At 32.6% G+C, this 22,825-nt stretch overlaps 4 protein-coding genes and 1 pseudogene across 4 annotated transcripts; all 5 read right to left on the bottom strand.

Moving 5' to 3' along the window:
- Nucleotides 1-877: 877 nt before the first annotated feature.
- On the bottom strand, nucleotides 878-3,332 carry LOC125424178 (scopoletin glucosyltransferase-like; annotated as a pseudogene).
- Nucleotides 3,333-5,741: 2,409 nt separating this feature from the next.
- LOC107427030 (probable UDP-glucosyl transferase 73B6) lies at nucleotides 5,742-7,353 on the bottom strand. Its single transcript, XM_048481550.2, has one exon. The coding sequence runs from the start codon at nucleotides 7,341-7,343 to the stop codon at nucleotides 5,892-5,894; it is 1,452 nt and encodes a 483-aa protein (XP_048337507.2). The 5' UTR covers nucleotides 7,344-7,353; the 3' UTR covers nucleotides 5,742-5,891.
- A 1,547-nt stretch (nucleotides 7,354-8,900) lies between these two features.
- Nucleotides 8,901-10,834, bottom strand: LOC107427037 (probable UDP-glucosyl transferase 73B6). The gene has a single exon (XM_016037371.4). It carries the CDS (start codon nucleotides 10,670-10,672, stop codon nucleotides 9,212-9,214), a length of 1,461 nt encoding a protein of 486 aa, XP_015892857.2. The 5' UTR covers nucleotides 10,673-10,834; the 3' UTR covers nucleotides 8,901-9,211.
- Nucleotides 10,835-12,916: 2,082 nt separating this feature from the next.
- On the bottom strand, nucleotides 12,917-14,751 carry LOC107427029 (scopoletin glucosyltransferase-like). The gene has a single exon (XM_016037365.4). It carries the CDS (start codon nucleotides 14,701-14,703, stop codon nucleotides 13,255-13,257), a length of 1,449 nt encoding a protein of 482 aa, XP_015892851.1. The 5' UTR covers nucleotides 14,704-14,751; the 3' UTR covers nucleotides 12,917-13,254.
- Nucleotides 14,752-16,749: 1,998 nt separating this feature from the next.
- LOC107427035 (probable UDP-glucosyl transferase 73B6) lies at nucleotides 16,750-18,541 on the bottom strand. Its single transcript, XM_016037369.4, has one exon. The coding sequence runs from the start codon at nucleotides 18,456-18,458 to the stop codon at nucleotides 16,995-16,997; it is 1,464 nt and encodes a 487-aa protein (XP_015892855.3). The 5' UTR covers nucleotides 18,459-18,541; the 3' UTR covers nucleotides 16,750-16,994.
- Between the last annotated feature and the right edge of the window lie 4,284 nt (nucleotides 18,542-22,825).

Genomic DNA, 22,825 nt, shown 5'->3' with positions numbered 1-22,825 from the left:
AGATATTGTCCGCTTTGGAAGCTAGGTAGTGAGCCCAATCCTACCCCTCACGGTTTTACTTTCCCTCATGGGAGCGCATCTACAAGAGAAAGGTATCCACACGCTTATAAGCCATGCTTCGTTCCCCTTTCCAACCGATGTGAGATCTCACAGATACTCTCACCAAGCCATTGTCAAGGCAATATCTTCAATTGTTACAGTCCAAGCTAGGTGTGATTTTTAATCCCATTAGCTTGAAGGGGCTGTGATAAAGATTAATGCGGTTATTGTTACATTATATATCCTTATCAACACTTGTAAATTAGTTTAAGTTGTAAGTTTGATTTAGTTTTATTGTTAAAGGGCACTTATCTATAGTAGCCGATTGTTATTATACTTGTATTTATGCTGGTCTTTACTCATGAATAAAGTGAGCGCTTCCATAAACTTGTGTGTCTCTTTACTTAAACTATTTAACCTATTACATCGCGTACATAGAGATCTAAAAAATAACAGATATTCTCTATCACGTAAGTTTGTAAAATTAGAAATACTTGCATATCTGCCAATATTATTTGCAGTTTAATAAATGCATATTACATATGGGGGTTAACGCCATAATACTGATTAGGAGTTTTTAAAAAATAAATTTAAGGGTTAAAACTGTGGGACATCTACTTATTTTATTTTTTATGGGTTTTAAATTTAACATACATTAGTACATGTAATTGGAATAATTTTCCAATGGTAAATATGTTCTCAAATGATGATCTAGGATTCAAACCCCCCTTACTCTAGATAAAAAATTGATAAATTGTATGGACACAGCTATGTCGACTCGGAAATTTAGGTGGAACATGTGTATCAAAGTGCTCATTTATGGAAGTAACTAGCCTTGTCATTTTGAACCACAACCATTGCTAATCAGCCTCATTTCTTCAATAAACGCATCCAAATCCAAGTAAGAGGACCCACCTTCATCCATAGCCCTTCTTGTCATTTCCTTAAATGCTGTGGCTCTACTTCTCATTTCTTTTGCTTCTTCACCCTCCATAATCCTACTCAGAGCCTTCTCTATGGCTTCCCTCTTCACACTGTCCCCGACTAATCTCCAACATTTCCAAGTGCCTACGCTAACACCAATTCCAAGTATTTGAGTCACCAACTTCTCATTGTAAAACTGCTTGGCCGACACAGGCCATGTCACCATTGGCACCCCAGCACAAACCCCTTCCAGCGTTGAGTTCCAACCACAATGAGTCACAAATCCCCCAACTGCTTCATGATCAAGAATTAGCAATTGGGGTGCCCAACCTCTCACAATTAGTCCTCGCCCTGCCATTTTCTTCTCAAATCCTTTTGGCAACCATTCTTCTACAACCCCTTCTTCATGCTTTTCTTTCTTCACAACCCAAATGAATTCCTGCCCAGAAGCTTCAAGACCCATTACAATCTCCATCAGCTGAGCATCAGTGAAATCTGCCAAACTTCCAAAACATATGTAAATGACTGAATTGGGTTTCTTTGAATCAAGCCATTTCAAGCACTGGAATGCATCTATGGAAGGTTCAATTCCCCTGTTTGCTCTGTCTTCAGCCAGCTTATTGTATAAGAAAAGAGGGCCAATGTGCCAAGCCTTAATCCCCAAACCTTTTGTATAATGATCAGCATATACAGGTTCAAGCTCATAAAAACTGTTAACCAGAACTCCATAGCTATTCTCCCTTGCTTCTTTAGTTGTTTTAAACAATTTTGCGAATTCTGTTTCCCCTTCATTGTTTTGAAAATCAGATAGTTGGTTCCTTGTGAATTCGATATCACCTAGTAAATTTGGAATGAAAAACGGATCTGTATCAGAAGAGACATTCTTGTGAGGTGAATAACGATATATGCAAAGGGAACCAGAGAGAGAGAAATAACAGGTTCCATGGAAAATCTACCTAGGAATCCCATATCGAGCAGCGACACCGGTAGCCTAGGGGAAGAACATGTCAGCCACAAGGCAGTGTGGACAGTGTTGTTGTAGAAGCTGGTCAAGTTGTGAATCGAGCATGGTGGTTGCTTTATAGAATTTTGGTAGCGTATCATTAGAAGAAGCCATGTGAAAGCTCTCGATTCCATTTTGTGGGAATTTGATGATCTATAAACCGTCCCTAACGAACGATCGGCTTCTCTTAAGGAGAAACTAGCGTTTAAAGTGTACCCTTTAGGGTACTACCTTAGCTTACTTTACTAACGCGAAGGATTTTGTCTCAGTATTTTATTATTATGTACTATTATATGCATGTTACTAGTATTATTGTAGTTTATATTTGATTAATTACTTCTATTATATGATGAGGGTTCCGTAGTAGGTACGAAGTAGATACGGAGGTGAAGGAAAGTAAAGGTGGCTCTTGGCACCCCCGTTGAGCAGTGGCCCTTTCACTCGGCACCTCACCTAAGGATCTTATCTAACGGCAGCGCATAAACTCATTTGAGAAAGACTCATGTATGAAAGAGGGAGGCAATTCACACTCACCGAAACTAGCCCATAAATGAAGTTCAAAAGTAGTATAAACTCGATCGGCATTGTGAAGTTTTTTTATAACTTTGAGGTGTTCCCTGTACTGTAGTTCAGAAAGCTGATTGAGGGCAAAATCTCTTCTTCTGTCTCACTCATTCCGGTTAGCTAAACTTATCCTGAGCAATTTTCGTACCACTTGAGTAGGGGAGCTCAATCTTCGGCTTCGAAATATCTCCCTTCGGGAGCTATTTCTCGTCCCTTTATGTAACTCAATCCATTATAGGGCTATTGGTTTTTTTTTTAGAATAGGCTCTGAGATAGAGGAGACTTTAAGGAGATTTTGATGCTGGATTCGTGTTTTTTGTACTAGTCTTTATGAGAGAAGTGGTACATTTCCCCTCTCTAGCTCTTCCCGTATCGCTTCTCTCCTAAAGACTAGTACAAAAAACACGAACCCAGCAAAGACGATTCGCTCAGTTATTTCTATGCAGGATTTGAGGTACTACGTATCTACTACGGTGTTACTTCATAACACCTCCGTATCTACTTCGTACCTCGACTCATCGTGAACTGGGTGACTTTTCACTCCCCTGTGGCAGTCCGTTCTCCACACAAGGAAATTCGATAGTAAGAATATCGATTTGGGTTCCAGAAATTCTGTTTTTCTGGAAGGATTTGGAGAAAAGAGGGACATGATAAGGGGTGGTGACAATGGTTGCTTTGGAGCCTCGAGAAGCAAAAGGCGTAGCCATGTCAATGGTGGGTATGATATGGCCTTGAGCCATAAAGGGGAAGAAGAATATGTGGAGCTGATTGGTTTTGCTTTCCATTTTGGTCTCTGCAAGTATATGATGATGGAGAAGAAGAAGAAGAAGAAGAAGAGCACAAAGGGTCAGGCTAAGATACAGGAATTAATAAACGGAGATAATGCGAAAAAATTAATGACATCCACGAAACTTGATAATGTCTTAGTTTGGTCGATGTTCTTCGAATTCATAATTATGATTTGACATATCAAATAACTATTAAGTCCGTCACAAAAAATAGCTATATCATTATATCATTCCACTTTTAGCATTAAAACGTAATTTATCCAAAATAAAATAAAAAATAAAAAATAAGAGTTTAAACATAATTATATATAATAACAGACTTTATTTGTTCAAAAAGATGTAAAAAAATTTTGATGTCTGAACATTTTGCTGTTGAATATTCTTTAATAGTCGGTCAGGATAGATATTACTAATTAAGAATTCACACATGTTAAGAAGGTAACTAGGTTAACATTATATTTGCTTTTAAATTTAGGACAGCTAATCACGCTGCACATATAATTGCAAACTTTTCGTTATCTTGTACTGATGCTAGAGTTTGGGTGGTGGATGTGCCTTCGTGGCCGTTGATGTAATTCCAGTTGTTCTTATAATTTTTCATTTCCACTAGAAAATGTATTAATTGCACTGACAGAGAAACATTAGGATGGATTATCGTGCCATTGACAACCTAAGCAATTCAGTCCTGATTTTCATTTATCAACTTGATAATTCCCTATCAAGTCCCAAAAAAAAAAAAAAAAAAATGGTAATCAAGTTCAAAAAAAATAAATAAATAAATAAAAATTAAAAATCGCATATATATTGCATAAGTTTTATAGTACGCGCCAGTTCTGCATTATAAAAAATGCACTATTAGTTTAGTATTGACAATAAATTTTGATTGTGCATCCCACACAATGGGGAATTAGTGCGTTTTTTAACAGAATTTCAAACTTATATGTATATCTATAATTTCCTTCATGGCTAGGTTAGTTTCACCAAATGGATTTAACAGTCCTCACTCACAACAAATTTCTATTCTAAGTAAATGGGAATTCAATTTTGAACCTTATTTGAATGAGAGAGGTTGGCAACTTAATATATGCCCCTCGCAATTGAATTGTAAATAAATTCGATCGACAATTTGACATCCTGGCACTATTATAAAGTCAAATATCCACATATTCAGGCATACTTTTTGTTATTGGTGTTTCCATGTTGCCTAAATTTGAATTTTAAAGGATATATATGAATATTGGACTCGAAAGTGGTAACTTTTTTATGCATGTTAACCAAGTTCACTTTTTGTTTTTTCTTACTAAATTGTATGTAGCTTGCATATTTTAACTGTTTGTTAGTGTTAATACTAATTAATGATAGTAAAAATTTGTTAAACATTTAAACAAACAACAAACCTAACGAGGAAAATTAAATAAATAAACACAAAATAAAACACAATTGGAAATTGTGTTTGGTCTGAAGTTTTTTTATTTTATTTTATTATTTTATTTCTTTATTCACTTTGTTGGTTAATTGACACGTCTAACAAATTCTAACTACCACTAATACTAACAAACAATTTAAATAAGCAAATCAAACACAATTTGTTGGGAAAAGCAAAAGCAAAAAGAAAACTGAAGAGGTTAACAAATAGCATCTTAGACTAAAAATTCAAGATTTAATTAACTTGCTTTTTCTACATACAAATTTTATATCAATAACCAACATGTTCTAATAAAGATATGTATATAATATCATAACCACATCATGACTTATGTGATATATAAATTCATAATTCACCAAAATATATACATATATATGTATGTATATATATAAATTCATATCACTAAAACAAAGAAAAAAAACTTTTCATCAAAAAAGAAAAAAAATAAAATAAAAAGAAGCAAAACTGATACAAAAATTTTAACCCCTGTACGCTTATGATTATTTTTCCAAAACCCAAAATAATATTAGCTAGTAGTGAACTAATATGGTCAAACAAGAAATTTTTTCTGTTAAGCAGCGTAATAAATTCCTAATCACTTATTTTAAAATTAAACTTTCTTTAGGGCCAAGGAACGGCTTCATTTCTTGTTTGACCCTCAACCAGAATTGAATTGGTATTAATCTTAATATTAATGTAAAAGTGAAGCAAAAGCCAAAACATCCATGAATCAACGATTGATTTAATTTATATCGACTAAGAACTCAATTTAAAAATAAGTAAATATCTTCATTTGGTACAAGTAGTATTTTAAAAACCTGCTAAACTACAAGAGTCTATTAGAAAGTCAATATCTTTTTCATTGTCGGAGAATATTTGACTGGACAACGCTTGATAATTTTTGTTGTCCAATTATCATATAATCAAGGATGAAATATCCCATAAATTAAATTCAATTACACACTAATTAGGATATAAGAAGTCCGACATCACCCAGTAGAAAATGACTATATGTATGCCAATATACTTAGAAATATTACATAAAAGAGAAACTATTTATTACATAGTCAATTGCACAGCATCACAATGAAGAAACGTGCATCAAACAATTATTCAAAGAAACTTGAAAAAGCATATTTTATGGTAGTTAGTCCTTATTTGAATCAGAAGCAGTGCTCTGGAGCTTCAATTCTTCAATCAAAGAAGTCAGATTTGTAAAAGAAGATCCACCTTCCTTGACTGCCTCACTTGCCAATACACCAAGTGCCTTGGCTCTACTTCTCATTTCCTCTGCTTCCTCACCTTCCATAATCCCATTCACAGCCTTCTCTATAGCTTCCCTCTTCACACTGTCCCCTGTCAATCTAGCCCATTTTTCAACTCCAACACCAACCCCAATTCTAAGTATTTGAGTTACCAACTTTTCATTGTAAAACTGCTCGGCGGCGACTGGCCATGTGACCATTGCCAACCCTGCGCATATTCCTTCCAACGTCGAATTCCAACCACAATGGGTGACAAATCCCCCAACTGCTTCATGTGGAAGGATCACCACTTGAGGTGCCCAACCCCTTATGATTAGGCCCTTTCCTTCCATTCTCTTCTCAAATCCTTCGGGCAACCAATCTTCTTCTTTCCTCTCTTCATGCTTTTCTTTCTTCACAACCCAAATGAATTCCTTCCCGGAAGCCTCAAGACCCATAGCAATCTCCATTAGCTGAGCATCGTCGAAGTTTGCCACACTTCCAAAACATACATAAACAACCGAATTGGGTTTCTTAGAATCAAGCCACTTCAAGCACTCATGTTCATCGATGGAGGATTCTTGTCCTCTCGGTGCCTTTTCTTCTTTGCCTTGGCTGCATAGAAAAGTTGGGCCAATATGCCAAGCTTTCATCCCAAGGAAGTTTCTGTAATGGTCAGCATAAGCAGGTTCAAGTTCATAGTAGCTATTCACAATAATACCAAAGCTAGTAAGCTCAGATTCTTCAACTTGTCTTGCAAAACCACTAAGCTCTGATTCTTTGTTCAGGAAATCAGGAAGTTTTTGTCTCGTAATTTTGATCTCGTCTGGTAAATTTGGAATGACAAATGGTTCTGAATCTGACGATACCTTCTTCTGAGGTTCTTCCGGAAACAAACTTGTATCAGCACACAGAGCAAAAAAACTTGTTCCATGAAATACAAGCCTGGGAATCCCAAATTTTGCTGCAATTTGATTAGCCCATGGGAAGAAAACATCGGCAACAAGGCAAGTTGGACGATGTTCGAGAAGGAGCTGCTCGAGTGGTTGCTCAAGCATGGTGGTGGCAACGAAAAGATTGTCCATCATCTCTATTGTTGTTAGAGAATTGATGTTCTCATATCCTTCAGGCAATCCAACCTCCTTGCTGGGAAATTTAATAAGAACAACTCCGATCTCCAAATCCAATTGTCTGCTTCTTTCAATGGATTTGACGATGTTGGGTGCGTTTGCAGGGGTGGATATTATGGTTGCTCTGCAGCCTCGAGAAGCAAATATTTTGGCCATTTCTATGGTTGGAATCATGTGGCCATGGGCCATAAATGGGAAGAAGAATATGTGCGGCTGGATATCCATATTAATGAGACAAAAAATGGATTTTTAATGCTTCATTTGAAAATGAAGCCCAAAGAATGATATATAAAGGAGGAGCTTGTTTCTTGGGAGGCAAGGAACATATTAAACAAATTTTAATTTAAGTTCTTCTTTGTATTTGGTTTCATTAATTTTTATAAAAAGTTAATTTTGAATAAATGGGTAGGGTTAGCTATTGGGGAGAGTATGGTGTAAAATGTGTTATAGGCTAGTGGCTAACCAAGTTGCATTATGCAGTAGTTGAGGCATATCCATCTAAAGTTCTGTCTATTTGAGCAGATCGTTTAAGATGAGTGTGATCTCGGCTTCTAAAAGGTTGTAAGAAAAATTTCCAAATTTGTTGATAGATTGTGCATTTATATTGCATTTTATAACCGTTGGCCACCAACTGTCATTTGATTTTTCTTTTAATATATATTAAAATTCAAATAACAACCACAAATGTTTAAAATTTGTGAGTCATTAACGGCATTTTGAACATCATATTAATTTTCAGTAATAGATATTAACGGTTGAGTATTTTATGAAACATTCTTTAAAAAAATTAAATAAAAAAAAAAAAAGCAGTTTCATGAAATTTTAGAAATATAAAACGTGTATTTGAAAATAAGACTATATTTCGGAGGGTCTAAGTGAAATTCCTCCTTTGTCTATATATGGATTTTATATCAATAGCCTCTCTACTTTAATTATGTATAAAGAATGAAAAATAAAAACATCACAACCCATATTATGTATTTATATTATATGATACAAATATTCTTTTTTTTTTTTTTTAATTCAATTACACTAATTTCCATTGTAAAAAGAATGGAGAGGTGTCTTAAATCCACAGTGTTATGACAAAAGTGTTAAGGGCTAATTAGTAATTCAATCTCATTTCATTATAATACAAAAATTCATATGACTAAAACATAAAACTTAATACAAAAATTTTAACGCCAGCATACATATGGATTAGTTTTCCATAACCCAAAATAAAATTGGCCAAGTCAATCAACATGATGCATACCAAATTCAACGGAAAAAACAAAAAAAAAAAAAGTGGTATTTATGAAAAAGTCAATCAACGTGATCAGTGGCATTACTCCTGTTCAGCATTTTAAATTTCTAATAACTTATTTTATTAACTCAAGTTTCTTTTGGGCCAAGGAATGGCTTCAGTTCTTGTTTGACCCTCAACCTGAGCTAAATTGGTGGTAAGAATTTGAACATTAATTTAAAACCAAAGCAAAAGCTATAGCATCCCTACTGGTGGTAAGAAGCATCTTGGCTTATGGATTGTTAATATATATATTTTTTATCACATCAGAGAAATAAATAATCATAAAAAGTAGATCTGTTTAAAGACCCTATCAAGTTAACATGACACAAAAAAAAGAAAAAAAAGAAAAAAAAAAGATACCTCTATGATGACTGTCTACTTTGAGAAAGTCTAACATGAATTAGTATTGAAATTTAAAAAAAATAAAAAAAAGATTATCAAGAATATAATATTTTTTAAAAGGAATAAATAAATAAACACATCAATATTAGATAGAAGCGTTGAAGACTTATTTTTAAATTAACAGGCTATTAAAAAGATATCCATACTGCATAGACAACAAGTTCTTCCAATTGTTGTGCCATATAGATTGTATTTTACATTCCCAATGGAAATACTCCAATGAATTCAATTTGTAAAACGTACCAAACAACCAGAGTCGTTGACAAAGTCAAAACCTTTTTCATATGCATGAAAATCAAGATATTTAGTACAACATTACATACAAGACACTTTATCGAATACATATAGCTAATTGTGTGTACGGTGTCTGAAAATTTGTTTCCAAGAAACTGGAAAAGCATACTCATGGTAGTTGGTCTTTCCTGTTTGAACCAGACCCAGCACGCTGGAGTTTCAATTCTTCAATTAAGGCACTCAAATCAGTATAAGAAGATCCACCTTCCTTGACTGCCTCACCTGCCAATACCCCAAGTGCCTTGGCTCTGCTTCTCATTTCCTCTGCTTCTTCACTTTCCATAATTTTATTCACAGCCTTCACTATAGCTTCCCTCTTTACACTGTCCCCTGTCAATCTAGCCCATTTCTCAACTCCAACACCAACCCCAATTCTAAGTATTTGAGTCACCAACTTCTCATTGTAAAACTGCTCGGCGGCAACTGGCCATGTGACCATTGGCAATCCTGCACATACTCCTTCCAGAGTCGAATTCCAACCACAATGGGTCACAAATCCTCCCACTGCTTCATGTTGAAGGATCAGCAATTGGGGTGCCCAACCCGTTATGATCAGTCCCTTTCCTTCCATTCTCTTCTCAAATCCTTCAGGCAGCCAATCTTCTTCTTTCCCTTCTTCATGCTTATCTTTCTTTACAACCCAAATGAATTGCTTCCCAGAGGCCTCAAGACCAATCGCTATCTCCTTTAGCTGAGCATCGTCGAATTTCGCCACACTTCCAAAACATACATAGACAACCGAATTGGGTTTCTTAGCATCAAGCCACTTCAAGCACTCGTGTTCATTAATGGAGGATTCTTTTCCTCTCAGTGCCTTGTTTTCTTTGCCTTGGCTGCATAGAAAAGTTGGGCCGACATGCCAAGCTTTCATTCCGAAGAAGTTTCTGTAATGATCAGCATAAGCAGCTTCAAGTTCGTAGTAGCTATTCACAATGACACCAAAGCTAGTAAGCTCTGATTCTTTGACTTTTCTAACGAAATCTGTAACCTCTGATTCTTCCTTCAGGTGATCTTGAAGTTGCTGTCTGGTAATTTTGATCTCGTCTGGTAAATTAGGAATGATAAATGGTTCTGAATCTGACGATACCTTCTTGTGAGGTTGTTCCCGAAACAAACTTGCATAAGCACACAGAGCAAAAGAGCTTGTTCCATGGAATACAATCCTGGGAATACCATATTTTGCTGCAATTTGATTAGCCCATGGGAAGAAAGCACTGGCAACAAGGCAAGTTGGACGATGTTCAGAAAGGAGCTGTTCGAGTTGTTGATCAAGCATGGTGGCGGCGACATAGAACTTCTGTATCATATCTTTTGTAGTTAGAGAGTTGGTGTTCTCACATCCTTCAGGCAATCCAACCTCCTTGGAGGGAAATTTGATAAGAACAACTCCAATCTCCAATCCCAATTGTCTTGTTTCAATTGATTTGATGGCATCAGGCGCGTTTGCAGGGGTGGATATTATGGTTGCTCTACAACCTCGAGAAGCAAATTGGTTGGCCATTTCTATGATAGGAATCGTGTGGCCATGTCCCATAAATGGGAAGAAAAATATGTGAGGCTGGATATCCATATTAATGAGAAAGAAACAAATTTCTAATGCTTGATTGGATGGAACATGAAGCTCAAAGAAAATATGACATATAAGGATTACCTTGTTACTTGGGAGGCAAGGCACATATTAAATAAATTTTAATTTAAGATCTTTCTTGCATTTTCTTCGTTGCTAGGCTAATGTCACCAAAATGGACTTAATAGGCCTCTTACTCAACCACTTTAGATACTACCTTCTCGGATAGAACCTTAAGGCTTAACAACTTGATCATTTGTCTATTTATAGGTTTTATTAATAACGAGCACCCTTCAATAAAAAATAATATCACAACCTATATTATGTATTTATTTATATAATCCATCAATTCATAGACTGACATGCCTAAATCAAAGTTATACAAAAAATTTTAATTCCAGTACATATGGATCAGTTTTCCAAAACCCAAAATGCTATTAACCAAGTCAATCAACGTGGTCGAAGACATTTCTTCTGTTCAGCATTTTAAATTCCTAATCACTTATTTTATTAACTCTACTTTCTTAAGGGATAAGGAATGGCTTCATTGCTTGTTTGACCCTCAACCTGAGCTAAATTGGTAAGAATTTCATCATTAATTTAAAATTTGTTAAGCTTCAAGTAATTTATTGACGTGAACAAATTTGATTCTAATTGAATAAAATCACCAAACCAGCAACAACTAGAAGCAAATACTAACATATATAGATGAAAATCAGATCTGCTCTTCCACTAGCTAACAAACGTGATAGACAATATAAAACAATATCCAGCAGTGTATCGAAGAAACCATCAACATATATCAACAGATATATTATGAAAAGAAGCTAGCAAAACACAAAGATGTAGCGTTGTTCGATTATCACAATGAGAATCTGCATCCAACGGCCAATTTTTATTGATATAGAAGATTATTACAAGCATAAAACCCACAGCTCTGTTCTTCAAAAAACCTGAAAGGACAGGCCCTGTTTTCGGTCTTCTTTTTAACCTCTTTTTTCTTTTCAACTCACCAAGAGCAGTTCACATGCTCTCATAAATACAAAAATATTATTTATTATCACTGATAAATGAATATTAATGGAATTTATATGTCAAATATTAATTTAAATGATAAATATTAAAAAATTTATTTTTTAGTGTTTTATAATAAAAGTAATATCACTATAACCCCATTATTTCACTATTTTTTAATACTACATTCATATTATTAAAAATATCAATATAACCTCCTTACATTTAAATTTTGTTTCAATATAACATATATATATTTTAAAATTCTTAATAATAAAATTAAAAACTGACTCATCTACCAATCATTTAATAAAATTCTTTTACTCATTTTTAAAGAAATAGAATAATAAAAATTAATAAATGAAAATGATCAAACTCATAATTAACCTTTTTTTTTCTAAGAAAAAGAAAATAGTTTCAAATGCATTCAATGTGAATAAGTTTAATTCTTAAATTTGTGTTTAAGGCAATAATAGTTATTATGTATAATTTGTTACCCCTCTTTTTTTCTTTTTTTCTTTTTTTGGTTGATAAATTGGAGAGGGGATTTTGGCATCATCATTTTAAAGATAAAGCAATTTTAGAATAAGTGTGTACATATGTTTGTTTTTTTTTTTTCTTTTTTTTTTATTTCTTAGAAAAAAAAAACAATAGAATTGAAAAAAAAAAAAGGGTCAAATGAAGAGCAAAAGGGTCAAATTTTAACCTTACATGTCAGAGTTTTAAAAAATTATGTTATATCGTAAGAAAAATAAAATGCGATGAGGTTGTATTAATATTTTTCATAATAGAAATGTACTTTTAAAAAAATAATAAATTAAAAGATGCTATAGTAATAGTTATTCTAAAATAAAAAATAATAAAATTAAATATTTCCAATTAAATTTTACCAATAATAAAAAATAACAAATATATATATATATATATATATATATGAATTAGCTTTCTTTTCAAGCTAAGTCTCTCTCCCACAAACTTATGTAAAAAACACGTGTAACAGATTTTAATACATATCTAAAAAAGCTAATAAGTCAACCAAGTCTTATGCTTACTCATCCAGTACATAATGAATTTATGGCCACATCGCTTCGACAAAATCGAAGCAAAAACTATAATATGCATGCCATGTACTAAAGAACTCAATTTGTATCAAACAGGAATTCAAATTAACAATTAGAAAAAACTATCCATTTAGTATAAATAGCATCTCCAAAACCTGGTAGGCAACCGGAGTCTATGACAAAATCAACACCTTTTTTCATATGCATGAAAATCAAAATATTCAGTACAATATTACATTAATACACTTTTTTGAATACTTACAGGACACTTTGAAACAGAAAACTGAACTTAATTGAACTGAATTATTTAAAGTCTTATCCAACCATATTGAACTAAATTTAAATAGCACAACTCTTTATCAAAAAAAAAAAAAAATTTAAATAGCACAACTTGATTCGTATGGAATTTAAAAAAGTGCAGTCTGGTCTAATCCAGTTTTGCATCTACAGTCAATCATTCAATTGTAAATTGTCCAAACAATTTTTTTCCAAAAAACTTGAAAAGCATAATTATGGTAGTGAGTCCTTGTTTGAAACAGATCCTGTGCTATGGAGTTTCAATTCTTCAATTAAGGCACTTAAATCGGTATAAGAAGATCCACCTTCCTCCACTGCCTCACATGCCAGTACCCGAAGTGCTTTGGCTCTGCTTCTCATTTCCTCTGCTTCCTCACCTTCCATAATCCTACTCACAGCCTTGGCTATGGCTTCCCTCTTTACACAATCACCCATAAACATACTCCATCGCTGATTACCAACATCAAATCCGATTCCAAGTAATTGAGTGATCAGTTTCTCATTGTAAAACTGCTCGGCCGAGACTGGCCATGTGACCATTGGCAACCCTGCACTAATACCTTCCAGAGTTGAGTTCCATCCACAATGGCTTACGAATCCTCCCACTGCTTCGTGTTGAAGGATCAGCATTTGGGGTGCCCAACCTCTTATGATCAGTCCCTTTCCTTCCATTCTCTTCTCATACCCTTCAGGCAACCACTCTTCTTCTCTCCCTTCTTCACGCTTTTCTTTCTTTACAACCCAAATGAATTCCTTCCCGCAAGCCTCAAGACCCATCGCTATCTCCATTAGCTGAGCATCGTCAAAGTTTGCCACACTTCCAAAACATACATAAACAACCGAATTAGGTTTTTTAGAATCAAGCCACTTCAAACACTCATGTTCATCAATGGAGTCTTTTCCTCTCGGTGCCTTATCTTTGCTGCATAGAAAAGTTGGGCCAATATGCCAAGCTTTCATTCCAAGGAAGTTTCTGTAATGATCAGCATAAGCTGGTTCAAGTTCATAGTAGCTATTCACAATAATACCAGAGCTAGTAAGCTCTGATTCTTCAACTTTTCTAGCGAAAGCACTAAGCTCTGATTCTTCCTTCATGTGATCTGGAAGTTGTTGCCTGGTAGTGAATATCTCGTCTGGTAAATTAGGAATGGCAAATGGTTCTAAATCTGACGATACCTTCTTCTGAGGTTCTTCCTGAAGCAAACTTGCATAAGCACAAAGAGCAAAAAAGCTTGTTCCATTGAATACAAACCTGGGAATCCCAAATTTTGCTGCAATTTGATTAGCCCATGGGAAGAAAACATCAGCAACAAGGCAAGTTGGACGATGTTCAAAAAGGAGCTCTTCAAGTGGTTGATCAAGCATGGTGGTGGCAACCAAAAACTTGTCCATCATCTCTTTTGTTGTTAGAGAATTGGTGTTCTCACATCCTTCAGGCAATCCAACCTCCTTAGTGGGAAATTTAATAAGAACAACTCCGATGTCCAAACCCAACTGTCTGCTTCTTTCAATTGATTTGATGATGTTGGATGCGTTTGCAGGTGTGGATATAATGGTTGCTCTGCATCCTCGAGAAGCAAACAGTTTGGCCATTTCTATGGTTGGAATCATGTGGCCATGTCCCATAAATGGGAAGAAGAATATATGAGGCTGGGTATCCATATCAAAGAGAAAAAGATGTGAATTTTTTATGCTTGATTGGAAAATGTAGCTCAAAGAATGACATATAAATAGGAGCTTGCTTCTTGGGAGGCAAGGAACATAATAAATAAATTTTTAATTCAAGTTGTTTCTTGCATTTGGTGTAGTTTTTATTAGTTTAATAAGTTGATTTTGAATAAAAGCTTTGAAAATCCAGTAGCTTTGAAGATCCAGTAGCTTCTCTAGTTTATTGTTTGTCATGACCATGGCTAGTAAAAGTTATTTATCTATTGAATCTGAGAAAATCTAGGATCCATTTCAACTAGTGTTTCGCCAGTGAAAAAGTAGACTTACTAAAATTAACTATACATGTGACCAAAATTAACAGATAAACTGTCAATGAAATTAATCAAAAATAAATAAAAAAGCATGTATAAAATTTTCTTTATCGCTAGGTTAATGTCACCAAAATGGTTCTCTTCCACAGCCACTTCAAATACGACTTTCTTGAATAGAACCTCAAGGCTTAACAACCTGATCATTCTTCTATAGAGAGATTTTATATCAATAATTACCCAACTTTAATATAATAATAGTATTTATGTTGAAGGATCAATATTGACTTAGAAGGCTCTAGAATTAATTAGTGTATTTGATATACTTGGTTGCAAGTAAGTGGTTGGCAAGTAAGGCATTGGAATTTGTGAAGCAAATATATAAACTTGACAAAAAGAGCATCGGTAGAAGATTCAAGAGATTATAGAAGTAGGCTTAAACAGTTCATGATTAGTTAAAATCCAATTCGATTTTAGCTCGTTTAAACTTGAGTCATAAAAAAATGAGCCAAGCTTCAATAAAAAATAAAGTTTACCAATCAGTTTTGTACAATAAATTAAGCTCGTGAATAATTTGAAATATTTTAAATAAAATTATATTCAAAATTCTTATACATTGAGTATTTATAATGTAATAATATTAATAATATTTTTTATATTTTAAATTTATAAACTTTTTAAAATTAAATTATTAATAAAATAGTCAAAATTTATTAATTATTAATGTTGGAATTTTTATTTTAAAAAAAAAAATTTAATTTTTAAAATTTTATAATGTAACAAGCCGAGTTAAGGTAAGCTCAAATTTTTCATGAACAGGTCAAGTAAAGTTTGAGCAAGTAATTTCAAAATTTTATGAGCTTGAGTATTTTTAAAATCATGAGAGCCGAACTTGAGAATACCAATACTTGGCTCAACTCTGCTCATTTATACGCCTTCTAGAGAGAGAGCTCTCATGTTAGAGTTAGTGTAGAGTGCTAGGTGTTTTTTTGTTAAGTATCCCAAAGGTTTGAGTGGTGTGGATTTCGCTGATTATATGTATGAGTGTTGTAAGTTATTGTCTATGTAAAAGTTTTGTAAAAGTCATTAATACAACATAAGTGACTTTTCCTCCAACATATGTGATATTTTATGGTGTAGAATCCATATTTTTTTAACTGCAAACATCTATAAAAATGATAGTTTTTAAAAAAATCATCATCTTTGTTGATGGTATTGATGACAATTTTATCAAAAAATGTCCTATCTATTGACATCTGCACCATGAAAAAACTCTAATATATATGTATATATATATATTTATATTTTTTTGGTGAATATATATACATGTGTGTGTGTGTGAGTATTTATATATATATATATATATATCCCAACCGATATTATGTATTCATATGATACACAAATTTATATGACCTTTTTTTATCATATAAATTCATGTGACTAAAACAAGGTAAAGACTTACACAAAAATCTTACGCCAGTATGCATATGGATTAGTCTTCCAAAACCTAAAATGCTATTACCCAAAGTCGATCAACGTAGTTTAAGGCATTTTCTTCTCTTCAACATTTTAAATTCCTAATCACTTATATTATTAACTCAATTCTCTTTAGGGCCAAGAAATGGGTCATTTCTTGTTTGCCCCTCAGCCTGAGCTAAATTGGTAAGAATTTTAACCTTGATTTAAAATCGAAGGAAAAGCTATGACATCATGCATGAACTAATGAATTCAATTTATATCAAATAGGAGTTCAATATAACATTAAGAAAGCACCATCCATTTAGTACAAGAAGTATCTAGAAAAACCTGCTAAACAACCAGGTCTATGACAAGCCAAAACCTTTTTCGTATGCATGAAAATCAAGATATTTAGTACAATATTCCATGTAAGACACTTTATTGAATACATATAGTCAACTGTTTGAACGGGGTCTGGAAGTTTGTTTCCAAGAAACTTGAAAAGCATACTTATGGTAGTTAGTCTTTCTTGTTTGAACCAGAACCAGTGCTATGGAGTTCTAATTCTTCAATTAAGGCACTCAAATCAGCATAAGAAGATCCACCTTCCTTGACAGCCTCACTGGCCAACGCCCCAAGTGCCTTGGCTCTGCTTCTCATTTCCTCTGCTTCCTCACCTTCCATAATCCTACTCACAGCCGTGGCTATGGCTTCCCTCTTCACACAATCCCCCATAAACATACTCCATCGCTGATTTCCAACACCAAATCCAATTCCAAGTAGTTGAGTGATCAGCTTCTCATTGTAAAACTGCTCAGCCGAGACTGGCCATGTGACCATTGGCAACCCTGCACAAATACCTTCTAGAGTTGAGTTCCAACCACAATGGCTTACAAATCCTCCCACCGCTTCATGTTGAATGATCAGCATTTGGGGTGCCCAACCTCTTATGATCAGTCCCTTTCCCTCCATTGTCTTCTCATATCCTTCAGACAACCACTCTTCTTCTCTCCCTTCTTCATGCTTTTCTCTCTTTACAACCCAAATGAATTCCTTCCCGGAAGCCTCAAGACCCATCGCAATCTCAGTTAGCTGAGCATCGTCGAAGTTTGACACACTTCCAAAACATACATAAACAACCGAATCGGCTTTCTTAGAATCAAGCCACTTCAAGCACTCATATTCATCAATGGAGGGTTCTTGTCCTCTCAGTGACTTATCTTCATTGTCTTTGTTGCATAGAAAAGTTGGGCCAATATGCCAAGCTTTCATTCCGAAGAAGTTTCTGTAATGATCAGCATAAGCAGGTTCGAGTTCATAGTAGCTATTGACTATCATACCAAAGCTAGCAAGTTCTGATTCTTCAGCCTGTTTAGCGTAAGCGCGAATCTGATCTGATTCTTCCTTCAAGTGATCCGGAAGGTTCTGTCTAGTCAGTTCGATCTTGTCCGGTAAATTAGGAATGGCAAAAGGTTCTGAATCTGACGATAGCTTCTTATGAGGTTCTTCCCAAAACAAACTTTTCGAAGCACACAGAGCAAAAAAACTGATTCCTTGGAATCCAATCCTCGGAATCCCAAATTTTGCTGCAGTTTGAGTAGTCCATGGGAAGAAAACATCGGAAACAAGGCAAGCAGGACGGTGTTCCATTAGAAGCTGCTCGAATGGTTGCTCGAGCATGGTTGTGGCAAAGGCAAACTTGTGCATCATCTCTTTTGTTATTAGAGAATTGGTGTTCTCACATCCTTCAGGCAATCCAACTTCCTTGCTGGGAAATTTAATAAGAAGAACTCCGATATCCAAACCCGATTGTCTGCTCCTTTCTATTGATTTGATGATGTCAGGTGCGTTCGCAGAAGTGGTTATTATAGTTGCTCTGCAACCTCGAGAAGCAAATAATTTGGCAACATCTATGGTGGGAATCGTATGGCCATGGGCCATAAATGGGAAGAAGAATATGTGAAGTTTGCCATCCATATTCATTTGGGTTTATTTGGAAGATAAAGCTGAAAGGTAAAGAATGTATTATTGAGGGAAAGAGGAATTAATTGTTTGTTGGGAGGCTAGCCACGTGTTAAACTGAACAAATTGACTGTTCAAAACGATTGAAGATTGATAGATATTGCCACTGCTTTGACTAGAATCTTCTTCATGGACTTCTGAGTCTTCGATGAACGTAGTTGTCCGTATATGTAATATAGTTTATTTTAGAATATGGCTACTTAATCATCCGCTTACTTTTCTTATGTAGTTAAATTAGTGTTAATCACTACTGTTCAAATAATAGTTCTTATTTATAATGATAATTATATGTCCCATGATCAAGCATATCTAAGTTTTTTTATTTTTATTTTATTATTATTAGTATTATTATTATTATTATTTGCTCATGTGAATTATTCTAATACTTCAGTGTGTAGATTAGTTTATTTATTTATTTTGTAAAAACAATATTAGGATTAGTTATTTTTACTAGTTCAATTTTTTATTTTATTACATTTTAATTAAAGAAAATTACGGAAACATTTAGGATATGGACTGTACACCATTGTAAAAATTCAGCAATACAATCCTCATTTTCTAATTCAGAAATACAATCCTCATTTTCTTTGCTCAATTACATAGTTTTCCTTTGTTATTAAAAAGAAAAAAGAAGTTAATTTTCTTGATTGCCAAGTTAATGTCATCTAATTGCTTGGATTCTCTTCCAAAATAATATAAGCTGTCTTATGTAAATGGAGATTCAATCTTGGGTATTATTTTACTCTTATAACGCTTTTTTGGTGAATATTTTTACTCTTGTATGGATGCTGAATGTTATTTGACTTATCATTTTAATTGAAGAAGTATAGTCTTATTTTTCTTTTTTATTAAAAAAAAAAGTTAGGCTCTTTAGTATTTTTTTTTTTTTTTCAACTAAGAAAAAACCCATTCACTTGTAATTAAAAAGACGTAAAAAATAAAAATAAGATGAAAAGATAAAATAAGTTTTTCAAAGGAATCCAATATCCTAATAGGTCAATTAGTGATACAGAATTTCAATAATCATAAACACTAAATTTATTTACTTTCTCTCTTAAATAGAGAAAATTGACACCAAAAATCCCTAAATATTAAGCACTAAGAACCCATAACAAGTAATGCTTGCTATATAGCACTAGTCAGGGACGGACACAAGTGGGGTATAGGGCACCCCTAACATGTATTTTTTTTTTTTTAATTTTAATTCTCTTTACGTTGTTACTAATTTAACCCTCATAATCCAACTGTGCCACTCCTCACCAACTCTCCCATACAGTAATTTTCTTTTCTTCTCTATGTTTTCCGTTTTAGTGTGCACTTGGGGTTACTTTTAAATCCCCACTTTTGGCTTATACGAGAATTTTTTATTAAATATAATTTTTGATAAACTTATAAATTTTAGATTTTTTTAATAGTCTATCATTTTCAAAAGTTAGAATTTGAAAAGTAGTTAGGAATAGCTTTCAAATTCCACTGCTAGCATAATTAGAATTTTTTAATTAAAATTAATATTATATCCTTTAACTAATAATATTTTTTTTTATCCATATATATATATATATAATAACATTATATATATATATATACACATAAAAAACTAATCCTTCATATCTGTTTCGGTCATTATATACAATTAGAAAGGTTAAGTAAATTTTTTACTATACTTTTAAATTCTAATTTTGTAGCTTTTAACACTCTTAAAATAATAATTTACCAAACATTAAACAGATTATAAGAAAAACTAATTGTCGCTTCAATAAAAAGCTTTTGCTGATTCTTTCATAATCTATAGCAATCCCATACTAAACCTTAATATTTTCTCACATATGGTATATTTATCTACAGTTATAACTATTTAATATAATCAAAATATTTTTTGAAGTAATTATAATTGAAATATATATATATATATATATGAATATATAATTCTTTTAGCAAAACAAATCAAGCTTTTATTCTATATATGTTATATCATGAATTAATAACTGCACCCAATCTCCATTACTTAAGCACTACATTAAATATATTATTTGTCATTATGATTATTTAGTAACAAAAGAAATATATAATTAAAACAAAAATATGATTATCGCAATATTTTTTTTTTAATTACACAAAAATTGAGTTACTAAATTTGTGAATTTAATTACATATTTCTTCCAATTAGCTTTTCTTCATAAAAATATTTAATTTACTTTAATTAGTTAATTACTATCAAAACCAACTTTTTTTCATCTTCAAAGAGTATAAATATATATTTTGTTTATAAATTTAGAATAAATTTAGCGTGAAAAGCAAATCAAATTTGCTAAAATAATTGAAATTATATTTTTCTCTCAAAATTTTTGAATAAAAATGAAAAAGAATATTTAATCCTACCTAGCTTAGTGAAGATTTCAATTTTTTTTTTTTATAAATTATTGAATATTTTAATTAATTAGAGTATGATATAGCAAAAGATATTTGGATGTTTCAATTTCCAAAATATAAATTTGACAACAATGTAATACCAAAAAAGAAAAAGGAAAAAAAAATCAAATACTTCCATATATTAGATCAAAAAATAAAAAATAAAAAAATCAAATACTATCATATATGGTGTCCTCACTAAGAAAAATTTCTGGAACCATCACTAGCCATAGTGGCTAAAAGTTACCAACGTTAATGTACCTAATATTACCCAGTCTGACTAACTTAAATACAACAAACAAATCAATAAATATATTATTTTAAACTAAAAATTGAGACCATAATATTCTTTTTTTCAACCATGTTTGGTGGGAAATGGAGAAATTAAGAGGGATTGATAGAACATGATAGGATTAGACATGAGGAAAAGAAAAAGTGATCTGTGGTATTTTTTTTCTTTTTCGGTAATATATGCGTGTGTGTATATATATATATATATACACAAAAGCATACATTAACCTCTTTCCCAAAAAAATAAAAAATAAAAAAAAGATACTACCCTATGAATATACAAGATCTACATATAGAGAAAAATTCTATAATGCATTTGGCATCCTAAAAGTTTATAGATACATATAAAAAATAGACTTCCAATATCAAAAGACTATGACAATCGTCTTTTATATATGAATCCATCAATTTTATCGCACCAAAAGTGTGTATATATATATATATATATAGACCTGCTACGATGAACGTAAATACTAAAATTATAATGAGGGTCATCTAAAAGTATCTTGATATAACTAATAAGAAGTTTAGTTACGTATATGATTGGGCAATACCACAATAATTTCCGCATTCACGTTCATAGTAGAAATTTTACACACACACACACACATATATATATATATATATATACATCAATAACAACCTTAATTAAAAAACAGTATCCCAACCATGTTATATTTATACATTTTTAAATGTTTGCATCAATCATTATTTTTCTCACAATAATGAGTTCCAATTTTCATAAACCAACAAAAACAACAACAATAATTTCCGCATTCACCTACGTCCACAGAAGAAATCATATATATACACGTATACATATATACATATATATATATATATATATATATCAATAACAACCTTAATTAAACAACAGTATCCCCACCATATTATATTTATACATTTTTAAATGTTTGCATCAATCACTATTTTTCTCACAATAATCAGTTCCAATTTTCATAAACCAACAACAACAACAACAACAATAATTTCCGCATTCACGTACGTCCACAGTAGAAATCATATATATATACACGTATACATATATATATATATATATATATATATATATCAATAACAACCTTAATTAAAAAACAGTATCCCCACCATGCTATATTTATACACTTTTAAATGTTTGCATCAACCATTGTTTTTCTCACAATAATCAGTGTCATAAACCAACAACAACAACAATAACATCAACAACAACAACAATGATACAAAAACCTTATGAGTGCATGTATTCCTTTCAAAATAATAATAATAGTAGTTATAATATGCACATGGCATTTCAGTTTCGTCTTTTCGATGACCTTAAAATTAGTCGATCAACGGGGTCAAAGAATTTATTATTCACTATTAGTGTTTTTTTTTTCTTAATCATTATTATTCACTTATAATAATAATTCACTTTAGAACAGCTTCATTACTTGTTTGACTATAGATTAGAAGAAAATTGGAAAAAAAGTTATGTCAATAGGATCTATCAAGAAGTTGGGCAAATTTCATTAAATTGCACTCTCTCTCTCTCTCTCTCTCTCTCTCTCTCTCTCGCCTCAAATAATTTCATATCGCAGAAGTAGTATCTGAAAAATCTATAAAAAATTAAACTAGCAAAGTATGCCAAA

Source organism: Ziziphus jujuba, chromosome 9 (genome assembly GCF_031755915.1).
Source record: "Ziziphus jujuba cultivar Dongzao chromosome 9, ASM3175591v1".
NCBI lineage: Eukaryota > Viridiplantae > Streptophyta > Magnoliopsida > Rosales > Rhamnaceae > Ziziphus > Ziziphus jujuba.
Note: the sequence above shows the minus strand (reverse complement) of the source record. Positions and strands in the feature narration are given on the sequence as shown.

Coding starts and splice junctions, on each gene's coding strand:
- LOC107427030 (XM_048481550.2), bottom strand. CDS start 7,343: ATGGATATCCAGCCGCACATATTCTTCTTCCCATTTATGGCCCATGGC.
- LOC107427037 (XM_016037371.4), bottom strand. CDS start 10,672: ATGGATATCCAGCCTCACATATTTTTCTTCCCATTTATGGGACATGGC.
- LOC107427029 (XM_016037365.4), bottom strand. CDS start 14,703: ATGGATACCCAGCCTCATATATTCTTCTTCCCATTTATGGGACATGGC.
- LOC107427035 (XM_016037369.4), bottom strand. CDS start 18,458: ATGAATATGGATGGCAAACTTCACATATTCTTCTTCCCATTTATGGCC.